Source organism: Bemisia tabaci, chromosome 3, assembly GCF_918797505.1.
Source record: "Bemisia tabaci chromosome 3, PGI_BMITA_v3".
Classification (NCBI taxonomy): Eukaryota; Metazoa; Arthropoda; class Insecta; order Hemiptera; family Aleyrodidae; genus Bemisia; species Bemisia tabaci.
The window spans coordinates 55,207,141-55,233,729 of record NC_092795.1 but is presented as its reverse complement, the minus strand read 5'-3'; the positions used below and the strand labels follow the sequence as shown (position 1 = coordinate 55,233,729).

General features: G+C 37.9%; 3 protein-coding genes across 3 annotated transcripts in view; 1 reads left to right on the top strand and 2 right to left on the bottom strand.

Annotated features, from left to right (window-relative positions):
* Papss (3'-phosphoadenosine 5'-phosphosulfate synthase) overlaps positions 1-10,740 on the bottom strand; it is a 76,948-nt gene extending 66,208 nt beyond the window's left edge. The window contains exon 1 of the mRNA XM_019045442.2: positions 10,395-10,740. Within this exon, the coding sequence (XP_018900987.2) occupies positions 10,395-10,415 (21 nt within the window). The 5' untranslated portion in view covers positions 10,416-10,740. The remainder of the gene's footprint in view (positions 1-10,394) is intronic.
* Positions 10,741-10,837: 97 nt separating this feature from the next.
* LOC109033035 (uncharacterized) lies at positions 10,838-13,587 on the top strand. Its single transcript, XM_019045443.2, has 3 exons — positions 10,838-11,086; positions 11,991-12,130; positions 12,585-13,587. Exons 1-3 carry the CDS (start codon positions 10,985-10,987, stop codon positions 13,039-13,041), a joined length of 699 nt encoding a protein of 232 aa, XP_018900988.2. The 5' UTR covers positions 10,838-10,984; the 3' UTR covers positions 13,042-13,587.
* Positions 13,588-14,687: 1,100 nt separating this feature from the next.
* On the bottom strand, positions 14,688-26,433 carry LOC109033033 (protein zyg-11 homolog B). The gene is made up of 12 exons (XM_019045439.2): positions 25,955-26,433; positions 25,162-25,359; positions 24,049-24,253; positions 23,327-23,504; positions 21,918-22,060; positions 20,644-21,015; positions 20,096-20,204; positions 19,299-19,448; positions 18,499-18,685; positions 17,511-17,788; positions 15,698-15,821; positions 14,688-14,937 (listed from the first exon to the last, which is right to left on the bottom strand). Exons 1-12 carry the CDS (start codon positions 26,233-26,235, stop codon positions 14,895-14,897), a joined length of 2,268 nt encoding a protein of 755 aa, XP_018900984.1. The 5' UTR covers positions 26,236-26,433; the 3' UTR covers positions 14,688-14,894.
* Between the last annotated feature and the right edge of the window lie 156 nt (positions 26,434-26,589).

Sequence of the window (26,589 nt, the reverse complement as noted above, 5' to 3'; positions counted from 1 at the left end):
TTGAGTTTTCTTATTGATTCAACGTTATTTCTACCGGAATAAATGATGAAAAATGGACGGCTCGTGCAGTGGCGTGGCGCGCTTTGCGATATATCGATTTATCGGCCATTTAAACCTATGGAAAAGGATCGATAAACAGGGTGTTCGTAGCGAACACCTTAATAATTGGTTTTTTACCATGGATTTAAATGGCATAACAATCGATATATCGCAATTCACGCCACGCCACTGGGATCGCAAGTTCTTCTGTCCTCAGGACTTTTGTCTAGGAATGAGATTCTTGATTATAAATAAGATGTTCAACATTTTTCTATTGCTCACCATTTGGAGACTTTTCCTAACTTCGAATGAAGTGACCGAATCACTTCCTTTGTCAATTCTCTGTCTCGGTGACGGAGTGTGCGTTTGTCTTCTGAAGCACTGTCAGAAGTCTATTACTGGCTACTAGATTACCTGGGGATCAAATAGACTATATTCCACGATAAAAAAACTACTATTTACGGCTCATTCGTGAAAGTACCTCTTCGTATAGGGTAAAATCAAAGTTTGAGGAGAGGGAGAAGAATAGAAAGAGGAGGAAGAAGAAGATAAGAGAAAGAACAGGAAGAAAAGAGAGGAGAGAAAAGAAGAGACATGGGAGAAGAAGAGAAGAATAGAGAGAACATAATCAAAGAGAATAAAACAGTGAAAGCACACAGTAAAACAGTGAGAGGGAAATTGAGAAGGAAATTGAGAAGGAAAGTGCGAGAAGGAAAGCGAGAAGGAAATTGAGAGGGAAAGCGAGAAGGAAAGCGAGAAGGAAATTGAGAAGGAAATTGAGAAGGAAATTGAGAAGGAAAGCGAGAAGGAAATTGAGAAGGAAAGCGAGAAGGAAAGCGAGAAGGAAAGCAAGAGGAAAAGCGAGAGGAAAATTGAGAAGAAAATTGAGAAGAAAATCGAGAGGAAAAGCGAGAGGAAACGTGAGAAGAGAGAGAAAAGGGTCTGGTGCCGGAGCCTCCTCGTGGTGGACCTGGGACGGGTCTCTGACCCGTGCCAAACGCCGGCAAACCTGTTGTGATTCTGCACCCTCCCTCGCCTCTGGTTGTTAGCCCATATCTCTTCACACATCGTAACGAGCTATGTAGGATCAAGCGCATCCTTGGTACGTTATTACCTTGGTTGTTAGCCCATATCCCTAATACGCTCGGGCATGGATCAACCACTTCCTCGGTGCCCTGCTTCGCGCGCAACAGGGCTGTTACACCTTGGATGTTAGGCCATATCCATTGCAGCCTTGGATCAAGCGGAACCTCGGGGCCCTGCTTCGGCAGGGCTGTTTACACCTTGGTTGTTAGTCCATATCCCTGGCTTACGGAAGAGATCAAGCGGAACCTTAGGAACATGAGGGGAACGATGATCTTCAGAGGACCACTGATAGTAGTTAGGCCATATCCTTGAATCGCGAGGTGCAAGGATCAACCGGTACACAGTGGTCTGAAAATCCCGATCTGTGACCGACTTTGCGCGATTCGTTAGTGACCAATTGCAGGGGTGACCGATCGAAGCCTGGCAATCCTGTACTGGTCAACCTCCGGTATCTGCCGATGCTTGCGCATTAAGTCTAAAGCCGTCATCCCCCCCGGGACACTTTAGACCAGGCAAAGTCGGAACCGGAGGGTCGGGCACCTCTCAAACGGGCTGGTGGTTGAGGCGATGTTGCAGATTGAAGTAGGTTTTGATGCAGGACGAGCCGAATACTTCACGAGAGTCCCGGGGTCTCGTGGCTCAGGGTATTCTGTTCTCCTGGGCCGAACAAGCCGGACAAAGTTTCAGCAATCTCTATCTCTGTAGAGAGTATCCAGCTACGAGTTTGTTGTCTCACTGCTGGATCGCACGGTGGTAGAGGAGTTCCCTGCATTCGGTCATTGGCGAATTGTTCACTGTTGTGAGTGAGGGTGCGCCCAGAACGCCAACCCAACTCTTCATGGCATGAGATCTTTAATAATTATTAAATTTAAAAAAAAAATTTAAAAATAAGGTTATCCTTATTAAATCTCACTAACAACAAAGGCATGGGTAAATTTCTTCTCCATTTTTTCAAAATTTCTTCTCCATTTTTTCAAAATTTCTTCTCCATTTTTTCGAAATTTCTTCCAAATTTTGAATTTCAAATTAACGTATGCCATGGGAGTTGTAAGTTGGACGGTGGAAGCGTGCCGTCTGATGTCGGTTCCTCCTCGTGGTGGACGGTGGAAACGAGGGTTTTACCCTCGGCTAAACGCCGACAAAATATGTGCTGGTTTGGTAGTAACACACACACAATTCTTTTATTTTTATTTGTTTACTTATTAATTTTTTTTTCTAAGTACTTGAAAAAATTCCAGACTTTTGGAGCAAATTCCCTGACTTTTCCATGTTTTCCAGGCCATTTTTTTCCCCAGACTTTTCCAGGTTTTCCAGATCGCTGGGAACCCTGGTGTTTTACTTCCTCTATTAATCAAAAGTAACACAAGAACACAAATGAATCAGTGAGAGTGAAAACCAACCAACTCATTAACTCGAAAATGCTCAATCATTTAAGACAGTTAATTTAAAGTTATTGCAGTAAGCGCATCTGTTCCAACTTGGACCTTTAAAGTGTCCACAAGTTCTCGTCTTTCGGCAGCAAAAATATTTTCCTTAAACTAACTTCTTCACCCACTGTGCAGTTTTTTGTGTGTCTTGATGATCTTCATTTTTCCGAGTTGGTGTATTTTCGTTCTCACTGATTCAAATATTTTTATCAGTGTAAATAGTGTAATGGCCTATTCTAACCTCTTCCCACCTCAGTTCTTTTTCCAGAATACGACTTGATGCGTTTCTAATAAACTCGGTCCAACTAGTGGCGAGGCGTGAATGATCAGTTATCAATATTTCCTCATTTAAAGCCGTGGTAAAAAATCGATTTTTAAGGTGTTTGTTGCAAACACCCTGTTTATCGATATTTTTCATTGGTTTAAATGGCAGATTTTTCGATTTATCGCAAAGCATGCCACGCCACTGGATCCAACATCTCTATTTTTTGCTTCACTGCGCGTGCGCGTGTCTGGTCAATCATAAAATCGTCGCTCCTCTCATGTAAGGGCGTATCCCTTTTTTCACATGAGCCCTGGAGAGCATGTACTCATACAGGGAACAGGGCTCACGTTGAAATCGAAATACGCCCTTACGTCAGAGAAGCGACGAAACGTCCCTGGCTGGAATTCAGATTGAGGAACAGCTTCCATGCCTCGGTCCGATCCCAAGTTTTGATGCTTCCTCGACCTTCAAAACTTCCGTCACACGACTCACACTGAATAGATGTCACGCTGCTTAAGCTCAAATTCTGACACCTAGGTCATAGCATAGCTTAACAGAAACGATCGGTGCCAAAACAAGAGACATTTTCTCGAGACCCCTGTAAGATGCAGGGCTCTCGCATCAGAATTCAGCGTGTTCCGGGAATGGAGATGTTGCATTTGTGAGGAATTTGCGATTTGACTGTAAATGCTTATGTAAAATTTCGCGAGGAACGCGATGGTGCCACTGGTTTTCTCTGAAATCAACTCCCAAGCTCAAAAAAAGCTCTCAAGTTGAGGCCAAAATGGAGGGGATATCCTCACACAAGTATCATCTCCATTCTCCGGAAAAATTCCGAAAATGCATGAGCATGCTTATACAGAACTCACGACTGACTGGGAATGGAACCAGTTGCATTTTTGCACCGGTCGATACTTCCAGCGGCGCTGATTCGACGCGTCGGAATTCTTGGAACGGGAAATGATCTATCAATCATGGAGCCCATCCCGTCGTAATACATTGTTTTGTTTATCGAGTCTGCTGCGGTCTGAAGCTTCCGTTCCTGGGTTCGACTTGGCGTCTCGAGATCGGGTGCTTGCGGCCCTAATCAGCATCCGCTCAAGGTCGACCCCGTTTTCAACCAATCTCATATTCCGCCGTGCTAAGGAAGAACGCCGTATGAACGTTCGAGAGTTGCCAAATTTCCTCCGATAAAGGTTTATTTTCGAGGAAAATTGTCGATATTTTTCCTTGAAATTTTCAGACTTTTAGATCGAATTACGAGCAAAATTACTCGAGAAATCGGAAGAAAAATATTCACAAATTTTCTTGAAAATTAGTGATTTGTCAAAGGAAATTTGGCAACGCCTAAAGGCTCATACGGCGTTTTTCCTTAGCACGGCAGTATTCCCGTCTTCCCGCTTTCAACGCGCTTCAATTCGCTTTTATCCGCCACGCCGCCGTGAGACAAAACACCATCATTTTTCATTTTCCTATTCTGCCTTGTTGAGGCAAAACGGCATATAAGCCTTGCAGCGCTGCCAACATTTCCTCCGATGAAATTCGATTTTTTTTTAAAAGAAAAAAACAAACAAACTAGGGAACTCGTTTTTTGGTAATTTGTTCAGAATATCGCAATGTACTTATCTCAAAATGCCAAGAGAAATTATTCACAACTTTTCTCAAAAATAAATATTTCATCGAGAGAAATTTGACAACTCTCGAATGTTTATACGGCGTTCTTCCTTAGCTCGGCTGTATTTTCCTTTTTCAAATTCTACGCGTCGTAAAAGCGTCCGCACGCTACGAAATTTTCCCTGATAACTTACGGAATTTCTTGAAGTCTCGTGGATACCTCTCACAGAAATTTTTTGGAAAATTCGTTCACGCTTCAATCAAGCGTGCCTGAAAGTTGGAGGGGAAAATACTCATGAATTTTCTTAAAATAAATACCTAAATGGAAGAAATTTGGCAGCATTCGAATGTTTTTACTGTGTTCTTCCTGAGCAGGGAGGTGCGACTGTCGCGTCGGCTGTCGCGCGATCGTGTAGGAGGATTCGCGACTCCAAAAACTGGCACAATGAGTCTTCAAAAAGTTTTGAATTGAGATCTCTTAGAGGGGAGGAAGTATCTTTTTGAAGGAGCCCGAGGAAGAGAAGAGGACCTTCATAAAGAGAATATAAACATCTCGCTCCATACAGAATTGCAGGCTCTTTAGAAATTAACAAGGCGGTGACTGCGGGAAGGAGGAAGTTTGTTGCAGGGAGCATGTTTTTATGGACTGATCTAACCATGTGCCGACCAACCTGGCCATGATAAACGTTTGTCTTGAAAGGAAAAAGGACCTCAGAGTTGGGTATTGAAGCAATCGGATTTTGAAAGTTCCACAGAGAAGTCTCATCAGGGTCCTATAAAATGAGTTGCGGGTGAATAATCCATGAATATCCATCATTTTGGCGCCAAAAGCGGGAGATAAGTTGCATTTTAATCCGGCGCATTTCGTGACCTGAACATGACAGATTACAATTACAAACAAATTCACCGACTTTAAAGTCGAGACCACCGTAAATTCGGAATGGTTTGACATTTTTAACAGTTTTCCCCCACCAAAATGTTGGTAGAACGCTCCTCTATCTTCTGGTTCAGTTTTGATTTTTTGAGGTCTGGGGTCTCTTTGCCAATGAACGATCACAAAGTGAATCAGTCGCTCAAGCAAAAAGTTTTAAATTTCCACTTTTCATTTGTTTAACACACCTCACGTGTTAAAAACAAGCCAATCAACGGAGAGTAGCCCAGGGGAGCGTACTCTGACGCTTTAGCGTATAGCTCCACGAGTCTAGCTACCCAAAAACCATTCCTATGGTGCACTGAGAAAATAATTGGTATAGAATTTACCATTCCTTCACGCTGTATTTTAAACAGCGTGAGTTCAAAGTCGATTCAAAGTCTGGGGTCTCTTTCCCAATGAACGATCACAAAAAGAATCAGTCGCTTAAGCAGAAAGTTTTACAATTCCACTTTTCATTTGTTTAACTGTGCCCTGCCAGAGGAATGGTTACCTGTACCAGTCAGTATATCGTCACCTTCCAGGCAAAGTGACTCACAAGCGCGCGAATGCGGACGGAATGGTAGATTCACGGCTTGTCCGCCGCCATTTTAATTTTTTACTGAGAAATTGTTGGTTGAATCTGTTTCGAAATTTTCACTACAATTTTACTCGGCAGCACAAAGAAAGATTCAGTGAAATTTTCGGACAGCTTCGTTGAACAATTTCTCTAAAAAAAATATAAAATGGCGGCGGAAATTTTTAAACGTCGCATGGCGCTTGTGATACTTTGCCTGAAAGGTGACGATATGGTAACGTTAACCTTTTTCTGGCAGAATTGACTCTGAATTGACGCTGTGCGAAATACAGCGTGACGGAATGGTAGATTCTACCACTCTTTTTTTTCAGTGTGAGAATGGAAAATCGGGCGGAGAAAATAGGAAATCGGATTCGGTTTTCCGGTATCGCGAGACACGAAACATTGTTCAATGTCTACACGCCGCCGCGCCGCGCCGCGCCACGTGCGCGTAACGCGGGCTCGACGCGCTTGCGAGGCGTGAAAATCGGCGAATTTAAATCAGGCGGCCGCAAAACAATCGGACGAATGCAAGACGCGGCAGCCAAGGTTGCGGTCAATGTCAAATGCACCTGTGCTTAACCCATCGGGCCACAGCATAACCGAAGCTCTCCGATACGCAATGACCGCTCATAATTATGTATTTTATTACGTAATATATATGAAAGAATGTAATCAGTAAACGTAACTATTATTGTACGAGGTACGAAGGTGCCCTGCCAGGGTCGGACTGGCTCGTATCTGAGGGCGCAGACCCTTGGCTGGTTAAAAGGGGCGTAATGAGATATTTCTCGGTAAGGCAACCTCTACGTAGAGGCGGGTTCAGACAATTTTGGCAAAGCAGCACCATTTTGCGCTATTTTCAGGTTCAAAGTTAATTAATCGTACAGAATAAAAATTGCAAAATTGAACTATTGAAGTAACCGACAGACTTCTGAAATTAAAGCCACTAGACGCAACCAAGCACCATTATTTCCAAAATAACCGAGCCAGTGCTACGGTTTACACGAGCTTAAGACGTGGGTCTGCAAATCCATCCTGAAAAAGAATCTGACATGAGCCTGAAAAACGAAGAAAGAATCGTATCAACACAGCCGAAGACGAAAGAGACGTGTTCGGGCCTCTTTTTTTTCTTTTCTTCCGAATCTGAATCTGAGCGACAACTCATTGACAGCATATGGTATAGCAGAGCATTGACAGTTCACGCATCGCGTCATCGCGCCTTCAATTTTTCAGATGCAGCACGGACGTCCATCAAGTACGAATAGTTGTATCTTTGCGCCGTCTTAAACGCGCATCCTTTCCCTCACTCTATTTCCATATTTCCATATTGTGTTCGTTTCCGTCTGTCTTATTTGCGGTGGTGCTTCAAGCACTACGTGTGTGACACAACCGGAGATATAGGACATGTATTTGGGCCTCATTTTTTGTCTTTTCTCCCGAATCTCACCAACAGCATAGAGCAGAGCATTGACAGTTCACGCATCGCGTCATCGCGCCTTCAATTTTTCAGATGCAGCACGGACGTCCATCAAGTACGAATAGTTGTATCTTTGCGCCGTCTTAAACGCGCATCCTTTCCCTCACTCTATTTCCATATTGTGTTCGTTTCCGTCTGTCTTATTTGTAGTGGTGCTTCAAGCACTACTTGTGTGACACAGCCGGAGATAAGGGACATGTATTTGGGCCTCATTTTTTGACTTTTCTCCCGAATCTCACTAGCAGCATAGAGCAGAGCATTGAGAGTTCACGACTCACGCCAACGCACCCTCAATTTTTCGAACGTTCAAGTGAGAACTTTTTTTAGTTGAGACCACCCCTAATTTCACAGTTACGGGCACTACAGTTTCTGGGAGAGAAATAGGAGAAATATAGTCCCTATGTGAGGGTCGCTCAATAAGAAGCTTCTTCAAAGAGGATATGGTCCCATTCCCGCTCAAAAAAAATGAGCTGTGCCATTTTACTAGCACTCCTTTCAGGGCTACAATTTTTTCCCCCGAATGAGGAGAATGTGAAAAAATTCATAAACAAGAGAAAATTCAAAAAAATTTTGATAGATAGATTGAATCAATCAGATACTGCAATTACATAAGTATTTTTGAAATCAATAGAGAAAAATAAGAATAAAGTATTATCAACGTTTCCCACCCATGCCTTAAGTGCAATTTTGTCCGCCATTTGCATTTCTTGCCCTTATCCCTCAGCAGAAATGGATAGGCAGTGAATAATCATAGATAGACTCATGGTTTGAACTTTGAAGTCTGTGGTTCTGAATTCAAACATCTATTGTTCGAGCCTGTCACTAACAGTCCATGAAAATGCAAGAACTCAGAGATGCAAATACTTCATTCAAACGGAAGAGCCATGATCAAGAAATTTACTGAACAAGCAAGAGTGTACTCTTTGGAAGCTGACTTTCTTGGGATAGGCACATGTCAATTGTAATGACCTCTAGAATGAGCTTCAGTCTGGAATCACTTTGAAACATATGCCCTGTCAAATACTGTCGATTACAAAAGCTGTAATGATTGGTACCTTTTTTTTTTTTTTTTTTTTTTTTTTTTCTTTTTTTTTTTTAACTAGCCCTCAAGGGCTAATCCCATCTGCTCATGAACCAGTTTGAGCCAATCCCTAACCTATTTTTATATTTAACCTTTCCCCTACCAGTCCCTATAGACCAAACTCCTTCCACCTGTAACATCTCGGTAGAAGCTCACCCTCCCCCCAGTTATCTCTCTGAAATTTCATTAATTCATTCCATACCCTATTTCTAAAAGCTCCCAATTTCAGTTCCTCCCATTTCTCACAACCAAATAAAGTATAATCTCTCATTCCCTTAAAGAATAGCATACTATCCACATCCCTAGCATCATTATATTTCAACTCTAAATTCCTTCCCTTTCTTCTATCTAATATTTCCAATAAATCCCTATCTCTTAAATCAATCAGTCCTCTCCTCATCTTATATATGAAGATAAAGACCCTGGCTTTTATCAACAATTCTATGCATAGCCAGCCTAACGTCTCAAGCATATCAATTATCCTATTTTCCTTATCACACCCTAGTATATATCTCATGGCCGAATTCTGTCCCTTTTGTAAATTTCTAATATCCTTACTACTTGCCTCTCCAAGAAGAGAAATGCAGTAATTTAATTTCGCTCCAATTAATGAATTATAGACTAGCTTCCTACTCTCCTTCCCTATAAAATCCTTAACCCTCCATAGCATGCTAATCTTAGCTCTATACTCCTTGGCCACCTTCCCTATATGTTCTTTCATTTTCAGGTCTTCTGATATCCATACCCCTAAATATTTCATCACCCTAACTCTTTCTAATTCGAAGTTCTCTATCATTATCCTACCCGCCCATGTACCAGGCCCTACTTCAAATACCATATATTTAGTTTTCTGTACATTCAGAATCAACCAATTTTTCTTTAACCACATCCCTAGTCTCCTTAGATCTCTACTAATTACCTCAGCCACTTTCCCTACATCTCCTTCACTACTAAAGACTAACGTATCATCCGCAAAAAGGCTCAATTCACACTCCTTCATCACCTCCTTCAGATCATTTATATAAATTAAGAATAAAAGAGGCCCTAATCTACTCCCTTGGGGTACACCCAGTTCTACACACAATTCATCTGATAGCTTTTCACCCCACACCACTTTCTGTCTCCTATCCTGTAGATAGTTTATAAACCATTTTAAAACTCCATCTACTATCCCTATTTTTTTTAACTTCATTATCAGCATTGGCCTGTTCACAGTTTCAAAAGCCCTTTTTAAATCTAGGAAAACTGCAACAGTAGTTTTTCCTTTCTTTTTTCTCTCCCTCCATTTCTTCATCAATCCCTGTATCAACTCCTCTGGACCCATCCTCTTCCTAAACCCTCTCTGTTCATCAACAATCGTTCCCTTTTCTATTAAATATTCATTTAATCTCTTCACAACAATCCCTTCTATCACTTTCTCGACAAAAGGCAAAGAATTTATTGGTCTTAAATCCTCAGCTTTTTCTGAGTTGGCAATTTTTTTAATTGGAGTAACCCTCGCTATTTTTAGTTTCTTTGGCATAATTCCCTCAGTAAGTGATTTATTCACAATTTCTAATAATATCTTACTGTCTGTCAAATGTCAAATGTCCCTACTACATAGTGGATACCTACCTATAAAACTGTGCTACAGAGGCTGCAGAAAATTGAGATTGGACAAGTAGGTGTATTAAAATCATTCTTATCCAATGACAATGACAGCACATCGATGTGTTCCAGGATGACTGCTGTTAACAAGGCACATTAACCGATCTGGCTGGGAGGATAAGTTCACGATGGAAGAAACAATACAAGGTATAAGCACCTCAAAATACGAAGGTACTAAGATGAAAATCAGCATGCAACAAAAGTAAATTCTGTGAAAAGGGCTGGGTGAAAAATGATCAGGAAAAAGTGAGAAAAATAGCAAACTTACAGGTTTTTTCTTGAGTGACATGGTGTCCAAAAATACAACTGCATACAGCGATGAGATCAATAGATAGTGAAAAAAGCACAGCCACTTTAAAATTTAAATTATACTAAAAATTCTGCTAAAATCAAAATCTGGAAATAGTTTGCCCTGAGTGAGGTTAGGGCAAGATGACCCATTTATAGCAACAAATCGATAATTGTTGGACGCAACTCAACAGCCTTCGGCGACAGAAGTGCACAAAGAGAAAACTTGCGAGTTAAAATTCAGAATCACTGTCAAAATTAACGAGAAATGAGCTAAATAATTAATTATGTGCTGATACAACTGATAACAAACAGTAATCTTATCAATATTCACTCACAACGAGAATAACCATTCAACTTCATGGGCTCACCGATCACCAAATAAATCTTTGTTTACAAACGGCATGCGCGGGAAAACGACACTCGACAGCATCAACAACTGATAAACTGATAAGTGATAACGCGATCATGAAAAGTTTTTAGTACCTAGACGTTTACATGCTCATTTTAATTTGAAAGTACCATACAGAATCGGATCCTTTTCACGTTATGCATTTTATTTGAAGTACAATGTACATGGACGAATCAACAGAGGTTCCTGAGCCTTCTCAGGTGACATCACATTTAACTGCGTTACTTGGATCAGAAGTTTCAGCTCCTATTTTGTTACAGGTACACATGAACATGTCTCATCTTCCTTCAATACACAGTTCCACTTTATTCAACGTTAAGTCTCTTCGTGTGAATGATTGAAAAAATCATTCCATAGCAATGGATATTTCTATTATGTTTTGCTTGAAAACTGATCATTTAGAATTTGAACTTCCGCAACTTGAAATCATGACAGAGTCCTTGCAAAATAAGTTTACACGCCTTTCGCTGGAGACAGAAGATCAGCCACCTTGATCTTGAACTTATCTTCAATGCTTTTTTGGAGATAACTACCTTCTGCCACATTTGGATAGAGCGCAAACTTATTCGGTGCAGACTCTAGTTGAAATCTCTTAATCACAGATCTGTTTCACTTTTACAAACAACAGTTGTGTATCAAATAAACTGTCTGAAGTTTTTGCATTGGAAACTTGAGTTCAGTCAAAGCTAAGTTCATTCCTGCTGTATTCCAATGTGTTGTCACTGGTAGTTGATACAGGTTGAAAACGGTAGCAATCAGCAACATTTTGATTAATTACTAACGAAGTGTGAAGTATTCAATCCTCTGAGTAGTTCAAGCATATCGACGGTGAAACTACCAGACCCTGTATCTCAGTTTGCAACGTCGCAGATTTCCTGTCATACTATTTATTTTTTAGATGAAAGACTAGTACTCAACGTCATCTCTTAAAAACTTAAGTGATTTTTCGTCTCTATGTGAAGAAAAATCTGCGAAAACTTCAAGGAATGATATTGGTTTGTTCTCTTTCACCAAAATAATTTAGGAGCGGAGATTTTTAAGTACCGCAAACGAGTTACGAGGTATGGTAGTTTCACCGTCGATATTCCTTGAAAAGACACTATTAAGTTCCTCATTCAGTGTTTTTTTTTTTTTTTCCTTTTTTTTTCTTTTATTTTTTGGCAGATTGCAATATACTGGATTGAGCAAAGTTACAGTGTCATCTACATTCGCCCCACACCTCATACAAAGCTGCCTCCAGATATCCATGGAGTAAGCACTATTCAAGAAAACCTACAGCAGTTCTCAAATTTACTCAGATTCTTGTAAGTTCCGTAGAGTTTTTCATTTCCTACTTAAGAAAAGATAGATCAAATATAAAAGAATAAGAGCTTTAGTGGAAACAGAATTATCAAAGAAAGGAATTCTCTTGAATCTTTGAAACTTGTAAATCTATCCGTTCATTTAATGAGCAACCAAGCAACGAAATAATAAGAACACCTTACATTTAAGTGTATAAATTTGTGTGTGTAAGAAAGATGTGAAATATATTATGAAAAGTCTGCTATGCCACAAACTAAAATATGGATCCCTGTGATTTTATTGTCAAATGGCTTTATCTAATGTGAAAGACCTTCAGTGTCTGTCTATTTGCTATTTGATTGCCCTTTTTGAATCCTACATTTATTATTTAAAAATACTTGTCTAATCAAAGTGAAAATAAGGTATCATCTTCAGCTCATTTGCTCCTGATTTCATCCTGTAATTTTCTTGCCCCAGGTACTTACCTAGCTGGAGTGACCTCCTGCAGTTTCTATTTTGTGTCCATGAAGCAGCAAGTGTACCACATGTGGTACTGGTAGAAAATCTAAATTTTTATTGCGCTATGGAGCCTGGTGTACCGCCTGATGAGTCCCATGCAGCATTGATTCTAGCATCCCTCAAAGACTCGGTCACAGCATGCGCAAGGAAACTGAGAACTTCGACTCACTTGGTTTGTTCATTTGATCACGTAGCCCACAAAGACTTTAAACTTCACCCTGTCTTTGACATTTTCTTCTCAGATTCTATTTGGACTGTTAAAGAGCATCCTGATAACAAGGTCACTTTGTCAAGGTCAAGAGATATCTTCGATAAAGATGATACTGATGAGATCCTTTTTGTCAAGACTCAAGATAAGATTTTATACTTTGAGGGAATCAAAAAGATTTTTGCTCATTGGACATATCACTCATAAAAAAAAATTGTCAAATCTAGAAAATTATTTAATAAACTAAAAAGATGTCTTGTTGAAGTTACTTTTTTGTTTACTTGAATTTCATTAAATTACATACTTTTTTTATTTGAATTACCTTTCTGTGTAAAATTTATGAACTTTGCAAAAAAATGGAAATAAACTCTTTATCAAAACTTGTAGGTAGATATAAATCATGCCTGTCAAATGATGAACAAAAACAAGTCAAAGTAAGTCATTGGTGGCTCTTTTAATGTTAACTCACTTATATTGGTCAATATCTGACGTATTAAACTTATGATGTTCAGAAAATATTTACCTATCTCAAGACAGCATTATTTCATTTTATTACTTTGTTTTGATGTCAAAGCTCCTAATCTGTGATTTATCAAGAGTTAAAGTTAAGTTTTGTGTAAATACTTCTTGTTAAATTTTCAAAAACCGGATATGTTTCTCGAACTTATGTTCTTAAACTGCATTTTGCTCTAAGCACATTTTTCCATGTTCTTTTAATAAATGTTTTCAAACTTTAGAAGTAGAAGATCAAAAGTTATTTTCATCGATCCCTAAAAATGTATAATACACCTCCATTATCTCAGCTCTCAGTTCTGATTATTTTTCCAGTATTTATTTTTACTTCGTGTAAGTTGAAAAAATAACTCAGCATTGTAAGAGCTTCCTCAGAAAAATGTGGCGTATTTGGGTATTCATTCCTTCTCTTCTCCCTTTCAGATGAGCAAACAAACTCTGTCCTTGAGAGGTATTCCCTTTGAGACTAATTTTTTTTTTGCTTCAGTAAATTTAAACTGTCTGCTTGAAGGAAAATCTAGGAATGTGTGATTACTTATTTTCCACCCGGCAAAAAAAATTAATAATAGCATACAAAAAAAAAAAAAAAAAAAAAAAAAAAAGCTAACTTTTCTGGGATTTAAGAAATTTGGTTTTTGACTTGAAGAAGACAAAAAGCTTTTCAGAAGCTACAGCCTCTTAGATGTGTCATCAAAGTGTAAAACTCTTACTACTTAAGGTGATCCTTCAGTACTTTGAAGAAAGGTTCGACAGTTGATTGATCGATAGATTATTTCTTGATTTTAGGATATTTTTCAGAATTTCTGAGCATCAAATCACACTGAGGTACTTCAGACATTAGTGCACAAAATTTTATTAAAGAAACTCTTTAAAGGGACTCCAAGTACATTTGGAGTCCCTTTTACCTTGGAGTCTTGGAACGTACCGTTCCAAGAGAATGTCCCAAATCGAAAGGCAGAGCTATTTATGAAAAGCTGCGGTACCACCTTATGACTTGTACCTCGAATTGTTCAAAAGAGATAAGTTTGAATATTTCCCTTTTTTATCTTTTCTGACCAACATGCCAATACGGCATTTTTTCAAGATAAATAGTGTAAAAGTTTAAAAGATTAAGTCTTAATTTTCGTGCGTCAGATTAAGGGGAAGGTATGAATCCACCTTACATGAAATGACACTAGTTCTGAAATTGGGCTGTTGCATCTAATGTGCAACTACCCGATTTTACACTGAAGGGGATCCTAGGAATCTTCTCCTGATTCAGACTCGCCGACTCTGATACCACGGTGATCTTCTCTTAGAAAAGGGTGGATGGGGAAAAGCAAAATAAAAAATTACTGAGGTAACATTAACATAATTAAAATATGTAATACTTGATAAACGTCACTGACGAACAAAGTTACTGCCTTAGTAATTACAAAACTTAAAAATACCTAGTCAATTGATAAAAATTGATCAATTTTACCTAGTTTTCATGCATCAATTTCCTTTTTTTTTTTATTATTTTTTTCTTAAACTTGACTTTATGTTGTAGTCTTCTTAGAAAACAGTTACGGTTCGTCCATTGCTGGGCTTGGTTCATTAGGGCACGCACTGCAACAACACAAAACAAACATTTTTAAGACTTCTAGAATTTTAGAGAGGCAGAAAAAGGTACTTAAACTGAATTTTTGAAATTGCACAGCAATATTAGCGGACATCAGTGGCTTAGTAATGGTGGCAGGTATCAACAGAGAAACTACAGATGTGCGTATCTAGGTTAGCAATGGTGCAGACTTCCTGTCATAATCTTTTTTTAAGTAAAAAAATTCTCAACATCGTCTCTTGAAGACTTCTATGACTCTTTCTCTCCACAAGAAGAATTTATGAAAATTGAGGCACTGGATGCGAAAAGGGCACTTCTCGGTTGCAGTGTTTCAGAGTCTCCTCTAATATTTCATTCATTGTAAGGAAAGTGAATGCATCCATTTTACTACAAATTTTACTGAATATTCGTTATGAATTATGATTCTAAAATGTTCAATGGAAAGAATTCTGGAAAAACCGCCCATTAAAGTCGTCTCCAAGGGATTAATTAGCAACAGAGATTCTGAAACACTGCAAACAAGAAGTGCTCTTTTCGCATACAGTGCTTTAATTTCAAGTGGTAGTGTTTATTTTTTCTCCTTTACATGCATTCCTCTAGTTTCGCAGTCAATGCAGCAAAGGAATATTGATAGACATGGCACAGCTATAAATGATGATATGAAGAAAGGAGAGCCAGAGGTACTTAATTTCATGGCAATGTTTATCAATTCCATTTGACAATTTATTATCTTACTCAAGAGTAAAAAAATACCTTACAAGTACTTACTTGATGTAATCAATGATTTGACTGACTATTTTCTGTACTCGAGGTTCAACATTTGGATTAAAATAAATTGCATTCAGTAGCAAGCTGACCTTTTCAACTTTCAGCATGGGGCAATATCTTGAAACTGAAAAAAGGGGAAAATTTATTATTTAGAGACAGAGTAAATTTATCATTTTTAACAGAGAAAATTTAAGCATATTTATATTGTGGACATGGCGCAATGAGCCTGTCGCAAACTTTTGCTAGAGCAAAAATAAGGGTTGTACCTTATAGATAATGTCTCAAAAATCGAGATGAGCGCATCCACAAACTCTGAAATGCACTCCTAACTTCACAATCTGCAAAAGAAATTTGCGTTTTTTTAAGCTACCCGCTTCAAAAAGGATACGACAGCACAGGTGAACATTTGATTACAAGAGTTGTTCCATTCAGTCCCTGCTCAACATGGCTGACGCTTTCGCTCGCAAGCTGAGGAGAGCTTGAGGTCAATCAAGGCAGATATCTATCAACGCGAGGAAAATGTGAAAGTAAACACGCCGATTGACTCAAGTGGTTAGAATCATCGTCCCATCACATGTGTTTTGACGGATTGGCGTCGGCTATGTTGAATACTGCGTAGTATCCTTGTGAGCAGAGGTTGGATGGAGTGACGCCTCTAACAAAATGTTCACCTGTGACGGGGTGTCGTTTTTGAAGCGGGACGCTTGAAAAAACGCACATTTCTTATGCAAATTTTGAAGTTAGGAGTGCATTTCAGACTTTGCCGATGCGCTCATTGTGATTTTTGAGACACTTTCTATGAGTAACAACCCTTGTTTTTGCTCTAGCAAAAGTTTGCAACAGGCCCATTGCAAAGACTGAAGCTCGACATTCCATGGTTTAAAGGAAATTCAAACCAAAATTAGAATCGTAAAATAAAGATTAAAGTGATGAAGCATCAACAATTGGATAAAGCTAAGCAAAACAATCACACCTACATTGCAGTGTTTCAAAACCTCATCTCCTTTTTGAATTTTGTTGAAAAAAACTGACCAACATCCCAGCTAGAAAATTGTTAGAATGTGTTAGCCCAAATGAAAGTTATTTCAGCAAAATTTTGAGCACAAATGTCGATTGGTTTCCCCCAAAATATAAAAAAAGAGATGAAATTTGGAAACACAGAGATGTAGATATGTTTATTTTGCTTAGCTCCACCCAATTCCAAATGCATTACATCTTGATCATTACACACTTCAAACTGGATCTGAATATTTGGAAACATCTTGCCAAAATAATTCTGGTCTTTAACATTTCTCTGGAACATTAATCGGAGAAAGTAGGGTAAAATGTCTCGCAGTATTAGTACAAAGGAATTAGACTGCCATCCTCAGCAAAAACGCTGTGACTCAATTATAGATTTTTTCAGCTGACAAAATGTTTTATTACTGAAAATCAACAACCATTTATCCTTCTTAATTCTAAAATAACTAAGGGACTGCACTTATGCGCCTTGTCTTCCAAGCCCCTCAATTGTGACAGGGTTTCCGTCCCCCCCACTCCCATCTTACGAGATGCAAGTGGCGATGACGTCACTCTCTCCTTGAACCAAGCTTGCTGACCAGCTGAGCCAGCGCAAGCGCACTCTTTCATTTTTGCTTCCTCACCGCACCAGAGCCTATTGGCTGCCTTCTGCGGGTTTTTCCTTTTTGAGGCCTTCAGCCATTCATCAGCCTCTCTCGTTTCAATTGTTTCAGCAGTCTGCTGGAAACCGATTTAAAAAATGTAATCTAATAGACTTAAATTCAAAGATGAATCACAGAAATGGAGCTCTTACCATTTTTTGTGCACACATGATTAATGGCCCAAACAGCCCACAACTGAACTGGCGAGTCCGGGCATTCTAGTAGCGGAATCAGTGGCTTGAAAGACCTGTATGCAACCATCTCCATTTCTGGCTGCTTCCACTGATGAATGACTGTTTCCAGTTCGCTCAATAGCTCTGATCTTGAAATCTCTTTCACCAACCAGGATTCTTCGCCTTCACATGCTAAATTCGCTATTATTCCAGCGGAGAAGTAACTTACATCTATGTGACTTGAATGCAACAAACTCCTGGAAAAAGACGATGACAGAAAGAAATTAAAGCACTTTACATGCAGAGCTAAAACATAACACTACGGAGCCGCACAATGTGGCTTGCGGCATTGTAGATTTCTTGTCACATTTTTTTAGAATGATTCATCAGTATATATTATTACAGACTTTTATTTGGGTTACTGCACAGATTTCGATGAACTTTTTATGCTCCTGATAGTGTTTCGGATAGTGCTCTCTTATAAAAATAAGCTCTCTTTTTTTCTAGTGCTCTTTTTTTCCAAAAATTCTGATTTTTTTTTATTATTTTATTCACTTGTATTGGTAATAAAAAATTTGCAAGTTATATTGAAAATTCTTTGGGACTAAACCAGGTAAGAGGTATGAGATTAATTGGCTGCTGTAAAATTTGTGGATTGATTATTTCTTTGTATTTCCTTTGTCATATTCACTGCAATTACCAACAGAAAGCAGAAATATCCTTTTGGTAAAAAAGAAAAATGTTCAAAGGTTGACCTCTGTTCTCCAAGGGCCGAGGGGAGATCAATCTTCAAAATTCCTTAACTTTTCCAGAGAAGTTCCTCTTAATCATCATGTTACTTCAATATATGTGCTAATGACCTGGGACAAAAGCACTCTGAAAAGTGGTAGCTTTTGAATTTATTATGTGAATTTGACGTTTAAGATATTGCTATGTGAGGAAAAAACCCAGTCAAAATAAAACTTACCGCAGTTTAAGAATAAGTTTGGGCTTGAGTAGATGTTTTCTCAGCTCCTTGACTTCTGCAATGTTATTGACTAATCCTAAAATTTTGGTTTCTATTGAGGATTCATTCATGAACTGATCTAGTGCTAACTGGAAGAGACAGAGACCTTTTTCGTTGAGAAACACTTTACAAGTGTCTGGAGATTCGTCTGAAAATGGGTGCAATTTAACAACAATGAATCAAAATGCTTCGTCATTTGCAAGCAATTTTAAAAATTTGATCTATCAGTCTACCAAAATGAAAACAATGCTGAGTGCGGAGACTTCAGTGTAATAAGCTTTTATATTTTTATAAAACTAATTGTAAGTGAGATCCTTGAAAAACCATAGAAGAGCTAAGGCCTGTGGTTATTTCTTCCCTTTTTGCCCCTTCCTGGCCATTCATGTTGCAGCAATAAGAAAAAGTTTTGAGGAGTGAGAAAATCTTGTCCTGCAAGTACAAAGAAATCTTCACATTGAGGATAGAAAAGTATATTAATATTTTCAAAATGAAAATTACATTGTTATATGATGTGTTCATCGGCAAAGTTTAACATTTTTCTCTGTTTTACAGACAAACACGCCCCTTATCTTACAATTTTTAGCTCGCTCTCTCCACAATTATTGCTAATATTTTGGCAAAAAAATCTACCAAGCACTTAGTTTTCTGTACATTTTAGAGATAGCAGCAAAATCTCAGCAAAATTTGCATGAGTGCAAAATGAAAACACACTGTTTGGTCGGAGAGATGCTGATTTGCGAATCAAGGGATAAAAGACTTACCGGTGAGATTCCATAGAGCACTCAATGTAAATCGTAACGTCACATCCGTCCTTTTGGATTCAATTTTTTCTGCTGCTATAAATAACATTTTCTTCATATATTTTGTGTTGGAACCCAAAAGTGAAGTTTCATGGGTTGCTAGCTTGGAGGCTGGAAAAAAACATAAACGAAACTCGAATAAGAGAAGAATGAATGTTGTATCATATTACTGATTTTTGGACATGACTTGACAGATACGTAATTGTGAACCTATCACTACATCTTACAGGTAAAAAATTTAAAGCTACAGGTAATATTGAAGTTCGTACAAAAAGTGAACACGCTGTACAGAGAGCAAACAAAAGTATAATATGAGTGGTTCTACTTCGCCTCTCCATATGGGACTCTCTTCTTTGTATACACTTTTTTGGAGGGACACTGCTTGACAAGCTAAATTATTCCAACAAATAGAAACTTTTCATCCTAATGTCCTAGCCACCTCTTGACTGCTTTTTGATTTTCTGTATATCTCAAAACTTGTTCCAAAAAATTGAGCCTTCAATCTTGAAAAAACGTTACGTTCACCCTAGAATGGAAAAATGAAATTTGTCCATTTCCTCCTTGAGGAAAAATGACAATTAATCTTGAGAATAAGGACTTAAGAAAGTTTAATTCATGTGTGTTGGTCAATGTAAGTTTCTCTCATTTTAGAATTCTCTTGAGAGATAAGGATTTATCATTATCCAATAATCTGAGCATATTTTTCCATGATAAGGTAAAAAAATTGTTTTTGTCAAATATTGAATCGCATTACTTACCAAGGATGCTACAAATGGCTACGCTCATTTTGTTCATTGAGGGGTCATCAAACGAGCAAAGACAATCAAGCACTAGTTTCGCACAACGGTACTTTTCTGGTTTCATTGCCTGTGGAGATCCAAAAGGTTATTATTTTTACAGCTAGTAGATGCATTTTGAAATTTTGAACCCCTGAGCACTGGTTGCAAAATAGCCAGTTACTCAATAACCTCCTGGAGCTAACGGAAAAAAAAAATTGGGTAGCATTTACCATACTCTTGTTAAAAAACAGCACGCAATAAGAAAAATGTTGTTACTTTCACGATAATTTTGATGAAAGTTACGATACTCTCTGGTTGTGCCGTTCATTAACCAGAATATGAGGTTTTCAAACTACGCACTGTAAATGTCACTGTTTTGCTTAACTCTATCCATTTGTCCTGCCTGAAAATTAGGCTCTGTGCTTTTAGGAGTTTTTAGCTCTAAGATGAATCAATTTACTTTCACATACCTACCTGCAAACTCTTTGTTGTCTATGAATCTGATTTTAGAGAGAAAAACTTCTTACCTGAAGTATCTTCTCACTGCATATGGTCAAGAGAGTATTCTTCTGCAACTGGTAATGACTGGGGTACCGCTGCATAGCATCGAGACAAGTTGCAGCGACTTCCCTTAGAGTATCTGGATGGATTTTCTGTGACAGCTCTCCTTTCGTCAGGTTATACAGACATGCTGTACCTGCCAATTGAACTGTGATGTCATCAGGATGCCTTTTCATTCCTTCCAATACTAGTTCAACGATGTCAACTCTTGCTTCCACATATGTCAACGAGAGTTTGAATAACACTTTCAACAGTTTTTGAACGTACAGGCTACGATCCTTGTAAGCAGGACACGTGAGGCCTAGGAAAATTTGGTCCTCAGAGCCTGTCCCAGTGACCTGTGAATAAAAATGATAGACATTTGAAGAAAGGGAGTCTATGCATGAGAGTCTTCATGAAATGCTGCAATCACACGCTAAATTTAACAGCTGAATGTGGAAGTCAACAGTCATCGCCCAACAGCTGAAATTTCGCAAATTCAAGTTTTTTTCATCCAGATGTGTGTCAAATCTATTCGAATAGCTCAGACAAATCCAACATTAGTCCGATGGTTGCTGAGAATCGTTGCTGAATTTTGAGAGTCACGCGCAAAATTCAGGCATCGGGTCGATGACTTCCACATTCTAGCCACATTTAGCTCCCACATTCAGCGTGTGATTGCGGCATTAGACAAAAAACAATTTTACAAAGGTAATGTAGTTAAAATAATAATTAGGGATCCTACGTGAACTGACATCATATAAGTAAACAGAGTTGGAAGCTGGACTGAAACTGGATACATTGAACTCTTTGAAGCCAGAGAATTTACATTTTCTTTTCATTTGGGCCCAAATTTGGCCCTTTCAGTTTCAAATTTAGTCTTATTGGCTCGTTTAAATATGTACCATTGTTGAAAATTAATTACCCAGTGACATAATCAAATGATCCCAAAAAATCTTAATTGACCATCTATGCTTCATAAATGAGTCAAGGAGCTAACAAGAACGCTACCTTAAATAAGTCTCAAAAGGAAGGTAAGAGCTGAGAAAAGGCCTTGTCATGAGCTATGGAAAAGTGCGTTGTATGATTTATGGAAAACGGTTTGAATATCATTGCTTAGAACAAAAATTTACAACTATAGCAAACAACTTGGCTTGCACATTGTACAATCTAGTCATTTTTTCAAAAAAACATTTGATACAGGGATTAATGTTACACACCTAGAGAGATACTAGAAATGCATGTAGAGTGTAAGTCTTACCATCAAATCAGGATTAAAATTCTGGTCTTTCGGCTCCGTGAGGAATGTTTCATGACAAGTTTTTGAGCACACAAGTCCAAGGAATTTTAATCTAGGGTGGTTTTGGACAAAACTTAATAAAACTTGACCATCATAGTTTTTTCCTGGAAAAATAAAAAACACTTTGATAACGCTAAAATAATATTAAGGATAAAACAAATTTGGTTCCCAGTTTCCAAAATGTCTGATGCTATTTCATTTCAGAAATAGAATTTCTACCAGTTCTTTTTATTATGAATAGAAGAATAGAAAGAGGGAACAAAGAAACCTTATTACGAAGCTTCAGAAACTATTTCAAAAGAATAATTATCCAAAATTCAATAATTGAACCTGTATTTTACGTAAAATCATGGTTGCATTTAGAAACAGGATCAAATACCCAATACCAGGTTTGTAAGTTTAATGCAATTCAAACTTCCACTGAATTTTAACAAGAAACAATGCTCCTGTCTCTATTGGCCTGTAAAACAAAAACAAATTTCCCCTCGGACTCTTTTGAAGACAAATGTAAATGCAGTACATTTAAACTTCTCGCAGCCATGGTGGGGTCTCAAAACTCATCCACAAAAATGATCGACCTGTATATATTGATCTTGTCAAAGAAGATGAATACTCAGAGATGGACACTTCCGTAAAAATTATCTTTACTTCTCATGGAGCCAGTAATCACACAACATCATTATTAAACTTCAGTTTATGCGTTCAACTACAAGTAGTATCAAGAAAATTCATGGACCACTGGATAGAGTAACGAATTGAGCACTACAGCATATGGCGAATATTTTCTGGTCAAAAGTTCACGCCAAATACACAGAATATATAAAAAAATTCCAGATTTGTTCAAGGAGAAGTAAATGTTTGTAGTTTACATTATGAGCGGTTGATTTAAACTTGCCACTCACAAAAAAGCATGATAAATGTGCGCTGATTTGAGCATTTAATTCAATATATACATTGAGCGAATAACTACAGCCTGGTTTCTCACACATTTCCTCCCTTTTTTGATACAAGGAGCCTCAAATCCTGTCACAATTAAGTTAATAGACAGGATACATTTTCCATTGTTGGAGATGCCGAAATTAGGTTAGTGCTCGATTTGAATCAAGAAGACTCAGGTTTTTTCATGGGCAGGAAGTGTGCATTTGCATGCATAAAAACCATTACTTTCTAGATTTTAAGTTAAATTTGGAAATCCTTGATGCATTCATCATATACCGGCTAAAATTTTGATGAGAGTACTTGTAATGTGCTGCTAAGAGTATAATGTTTTTTGGTCCATTAGAAATCTAATTAAAAGGTGGAAACTTCTGTATATTGACTTCCCTAACATAAAAATTGAGAACACAAAATTGACCAAAGTGTGCACAAACCGGAAATATCTAAGGAAATGAGATCGGGCAGGGCATTTGGGTTGGAGAGAATGCTCGTAATATCACAACTCTTCTGACTTAGAGGCATGTTTGATGACAATTGCTTTGGAGGATCGGTAGAAATATCCAACATTTGTAACTTTTCGAGGTCTAATATTACGTCTACTTGATTGCTGATCTAAAAAAAAAAAAGGGAGAAAAAATATTAATAATTTGAGATGAGTTACCTGAAAAAGTGAAATCTATTAGAGCCTTTTTCAGATAACTTGTCCTTTTTTGCTGTGCATATGAGTACAGAATTCCATACTCCACGCATACAGAGAAAAAGGACAAGTTATTTGAAAAGTACTCTACATTATATTCAGCACAGTTTTACTTGAAAATATTTAAGTTTGATAATACGATAGTATTTACTTGCAATTATTGTTAGAATTTTTATGATTCATTTATTAGCTACAAAAACAGTAGAAAGCTTATGAAGGAAAACATTTCAAGGATCAAAGAAAATTTTAGTTTTAATTGCTTCATGTCATCACTGGTTTGTCATTCTACTTGTAATCAGTCTAAATCGTCAGAACAAGAATGCCTTGAGACTGAAGAAATATTGACTTCAGTAGCTTTCCGTCTTGAAAAAAGTTCATTTTCGCAAGGTTTTAGAGAATAAAAACTTAAAGAGAAAAAAATTCTCACACACATTGTCCACCATATGGAGAGATACTTACTTCCAATTGGTACATAAATAAGCCTTTTAAGGTGTTGCGACACCTTTTGAGGGGTGAAAGATCATCGACTTCTGTGCTAGAGATATTTAGCACTTCTAGATGCTGCAGGTAACGTGTAAAAAAATCAAGGGAGTAAGAGCACAGTCTTGTATTGCTTACATTTACAATTCTTAAATTATCCAATTCTAGAAGAATGTCTATGCAGCTGAAAATAGAAAAAATAAGGGGAGTTAAATTAGATACACTTAAATTTCACTCGAATAGTTACTTCTAATGATTTAAAGGTCACATGGTTTCCCTTCATTTCTTTCCAGCAAGTATTTCATTTTGCTAGTCCCCAAACAAAAAAAACAATACTCCAAGGCGAGGTAGCAAAATTGACTAATATTCACTTTTTGACAAACATAAAGTGCAAAATCTATCCTAAAATTCTGCTTATTTTTAAACATAATCAGAGAGAAGATCCGTGTAATCTACAATTAATAACGCTCAACAGTTTCCTGGTGATAATATACTTTGCAAGTGAAAATTTTACAGCGTTGCGTACCTACTTAAACTCTTTTATTGGGGAAACAACGTTATTGTGTTGTCTCAGCGATATTCCTCCTCAGAGATCAACGTGACACAATGTTGACACATCTTAAGAATTATAAAAATACAGACAGACCTACCTTGAGACTCTATTCATAAATTAGAAAGCTCAACACTATTATGGAAGTAAAAAATGCTATACTTGGTAAAAATGATGAGTACCTCAACTAAGTGATTCGTGATGACTAGGCACATATCATCAGATATTTTTGATCATTGGTATGCATTTTATATCCAAGACTAGCTGATTATCAGAGCATATTTTTTTCCCTCATTGATCAAACATCCCGGAGGAAATATGGTTCAAAAATTTCTAGGTGGTTTCGTATCCACTTACGTAGCATAGGTAGTACAGGCGATAAGTGTCAACACTACCCTAGGAAAGGCATGACCGCCCCCAATTCTTCGGAGGAAAAGCTACCAGTTTTGGATTTTCAATATCGGATTTCATATTTTCAACACACTTGATGATTCATGTAGACATTGAACTATAAAGCAAAAAATAATTCAGTGATGTCTTACTTTGGCATGAATTGAAACTCTCCACCAGAAACATTTAGGGATTTCAGATTCTCTATGCTCCATTCTCCCAAACATTCTAACAGATCACTGAATGCTTTGAGCTTGAGTTTTGAAATTTCCAAAGATTCAACTTTGTGATTCCTCAGAAATTCTAGGCCCTTTTTTGACAGCTTACTTCCATCGGCCACGCAGACATTCCTGAAAAATCAGAAAACAAACATCAGCACTTGAACAAAGCACTTCCAATGTACTAATGACTTTAGACTTCCTAACTCAGTATCCTAAGACTTAAGAGTACTTAGAAGGAAATAGAAACAACTTGCATGATGACTTTGCAGATCAACAACTTGCAGACAAGTTCCCTCATTCCCATTAGCTCTAATTGAATATTAAATGTTCCTTCCCGACAGCAAAAGCAATATAACGGCTGTTTCGTATCTCACGTGTGAATGTGTATTAGGGGAAGCATATTATCAGAGATAAGAGGTCCACTGCGCAAGTTAGCATGACAAGTAATTTGAACTACCTAGATAGTTCATGAGGGGCAAGAATGTGAGAATACCTCAGAAAAAAAATTCAACACTATGGCTGTGTAATGAGTGATTTAAATTACTGCAGCTGTAAAAATGCACCTGCTGATTTTATTAAACCTTTCAAAACAGAGAGGTAAATCAGGCCATTTTCTGGCTCAGCAGCAATATTAGATCTCACGACAAATAATGTGTAACAACTAGGAATATGGTTGGTAGAATGTAAGATGAAATTTGAGAGAGCTTCAAAGAAAATTTCAAACCTTAAGGCTGTGGATCGAGGATCGAAGATCGTGATGGTTGTATCATTGATTCTGCCTCTGGTCGAGAGGTTCCGCAGTAATACTTCCGATACCTCTTTAGGAAGTGATACATCTTCATCCCTCCAGTGAAGGGGATAAGTGGTGGAATAAGGAGGTAAGTGGATGCTCCCACTTTCTGAGGGATTTTCTTGGCAACCAGGTGACGGATCCCATAAAGTCTGAAAATGATTGCATATGAAATTTATGCACTCCTCTTGGAGGGGTTTAGGGGTGACATACATTTTACACTGATAACTTTTCACTTCACAAAAAGATGAGGTTTAAGAGAAAACTAAGGGAGAAACTACCGAACCATGGTGCATCTTGAGTTCTGACATTTATATCACTTCACCATAAAATTAATTATTAACCGAGACCTAAAAATATTTAAGCAGGAAGAAAACATCTCACTCACTGGATGGAACAATAACAAACCAGCATTGTCAAGTTGTACATCTTCAATGTCAAGAAGTCGTTTTTGCCAGTTATTGCAAGGTTTAATCCGAATGAATTTCAGAGCACATGTGATTCGTTTTAAAATTAAATTAATTGTCTTTAAATTCAAATTCCCTCTTTGTGACAAAAATATCTATGGA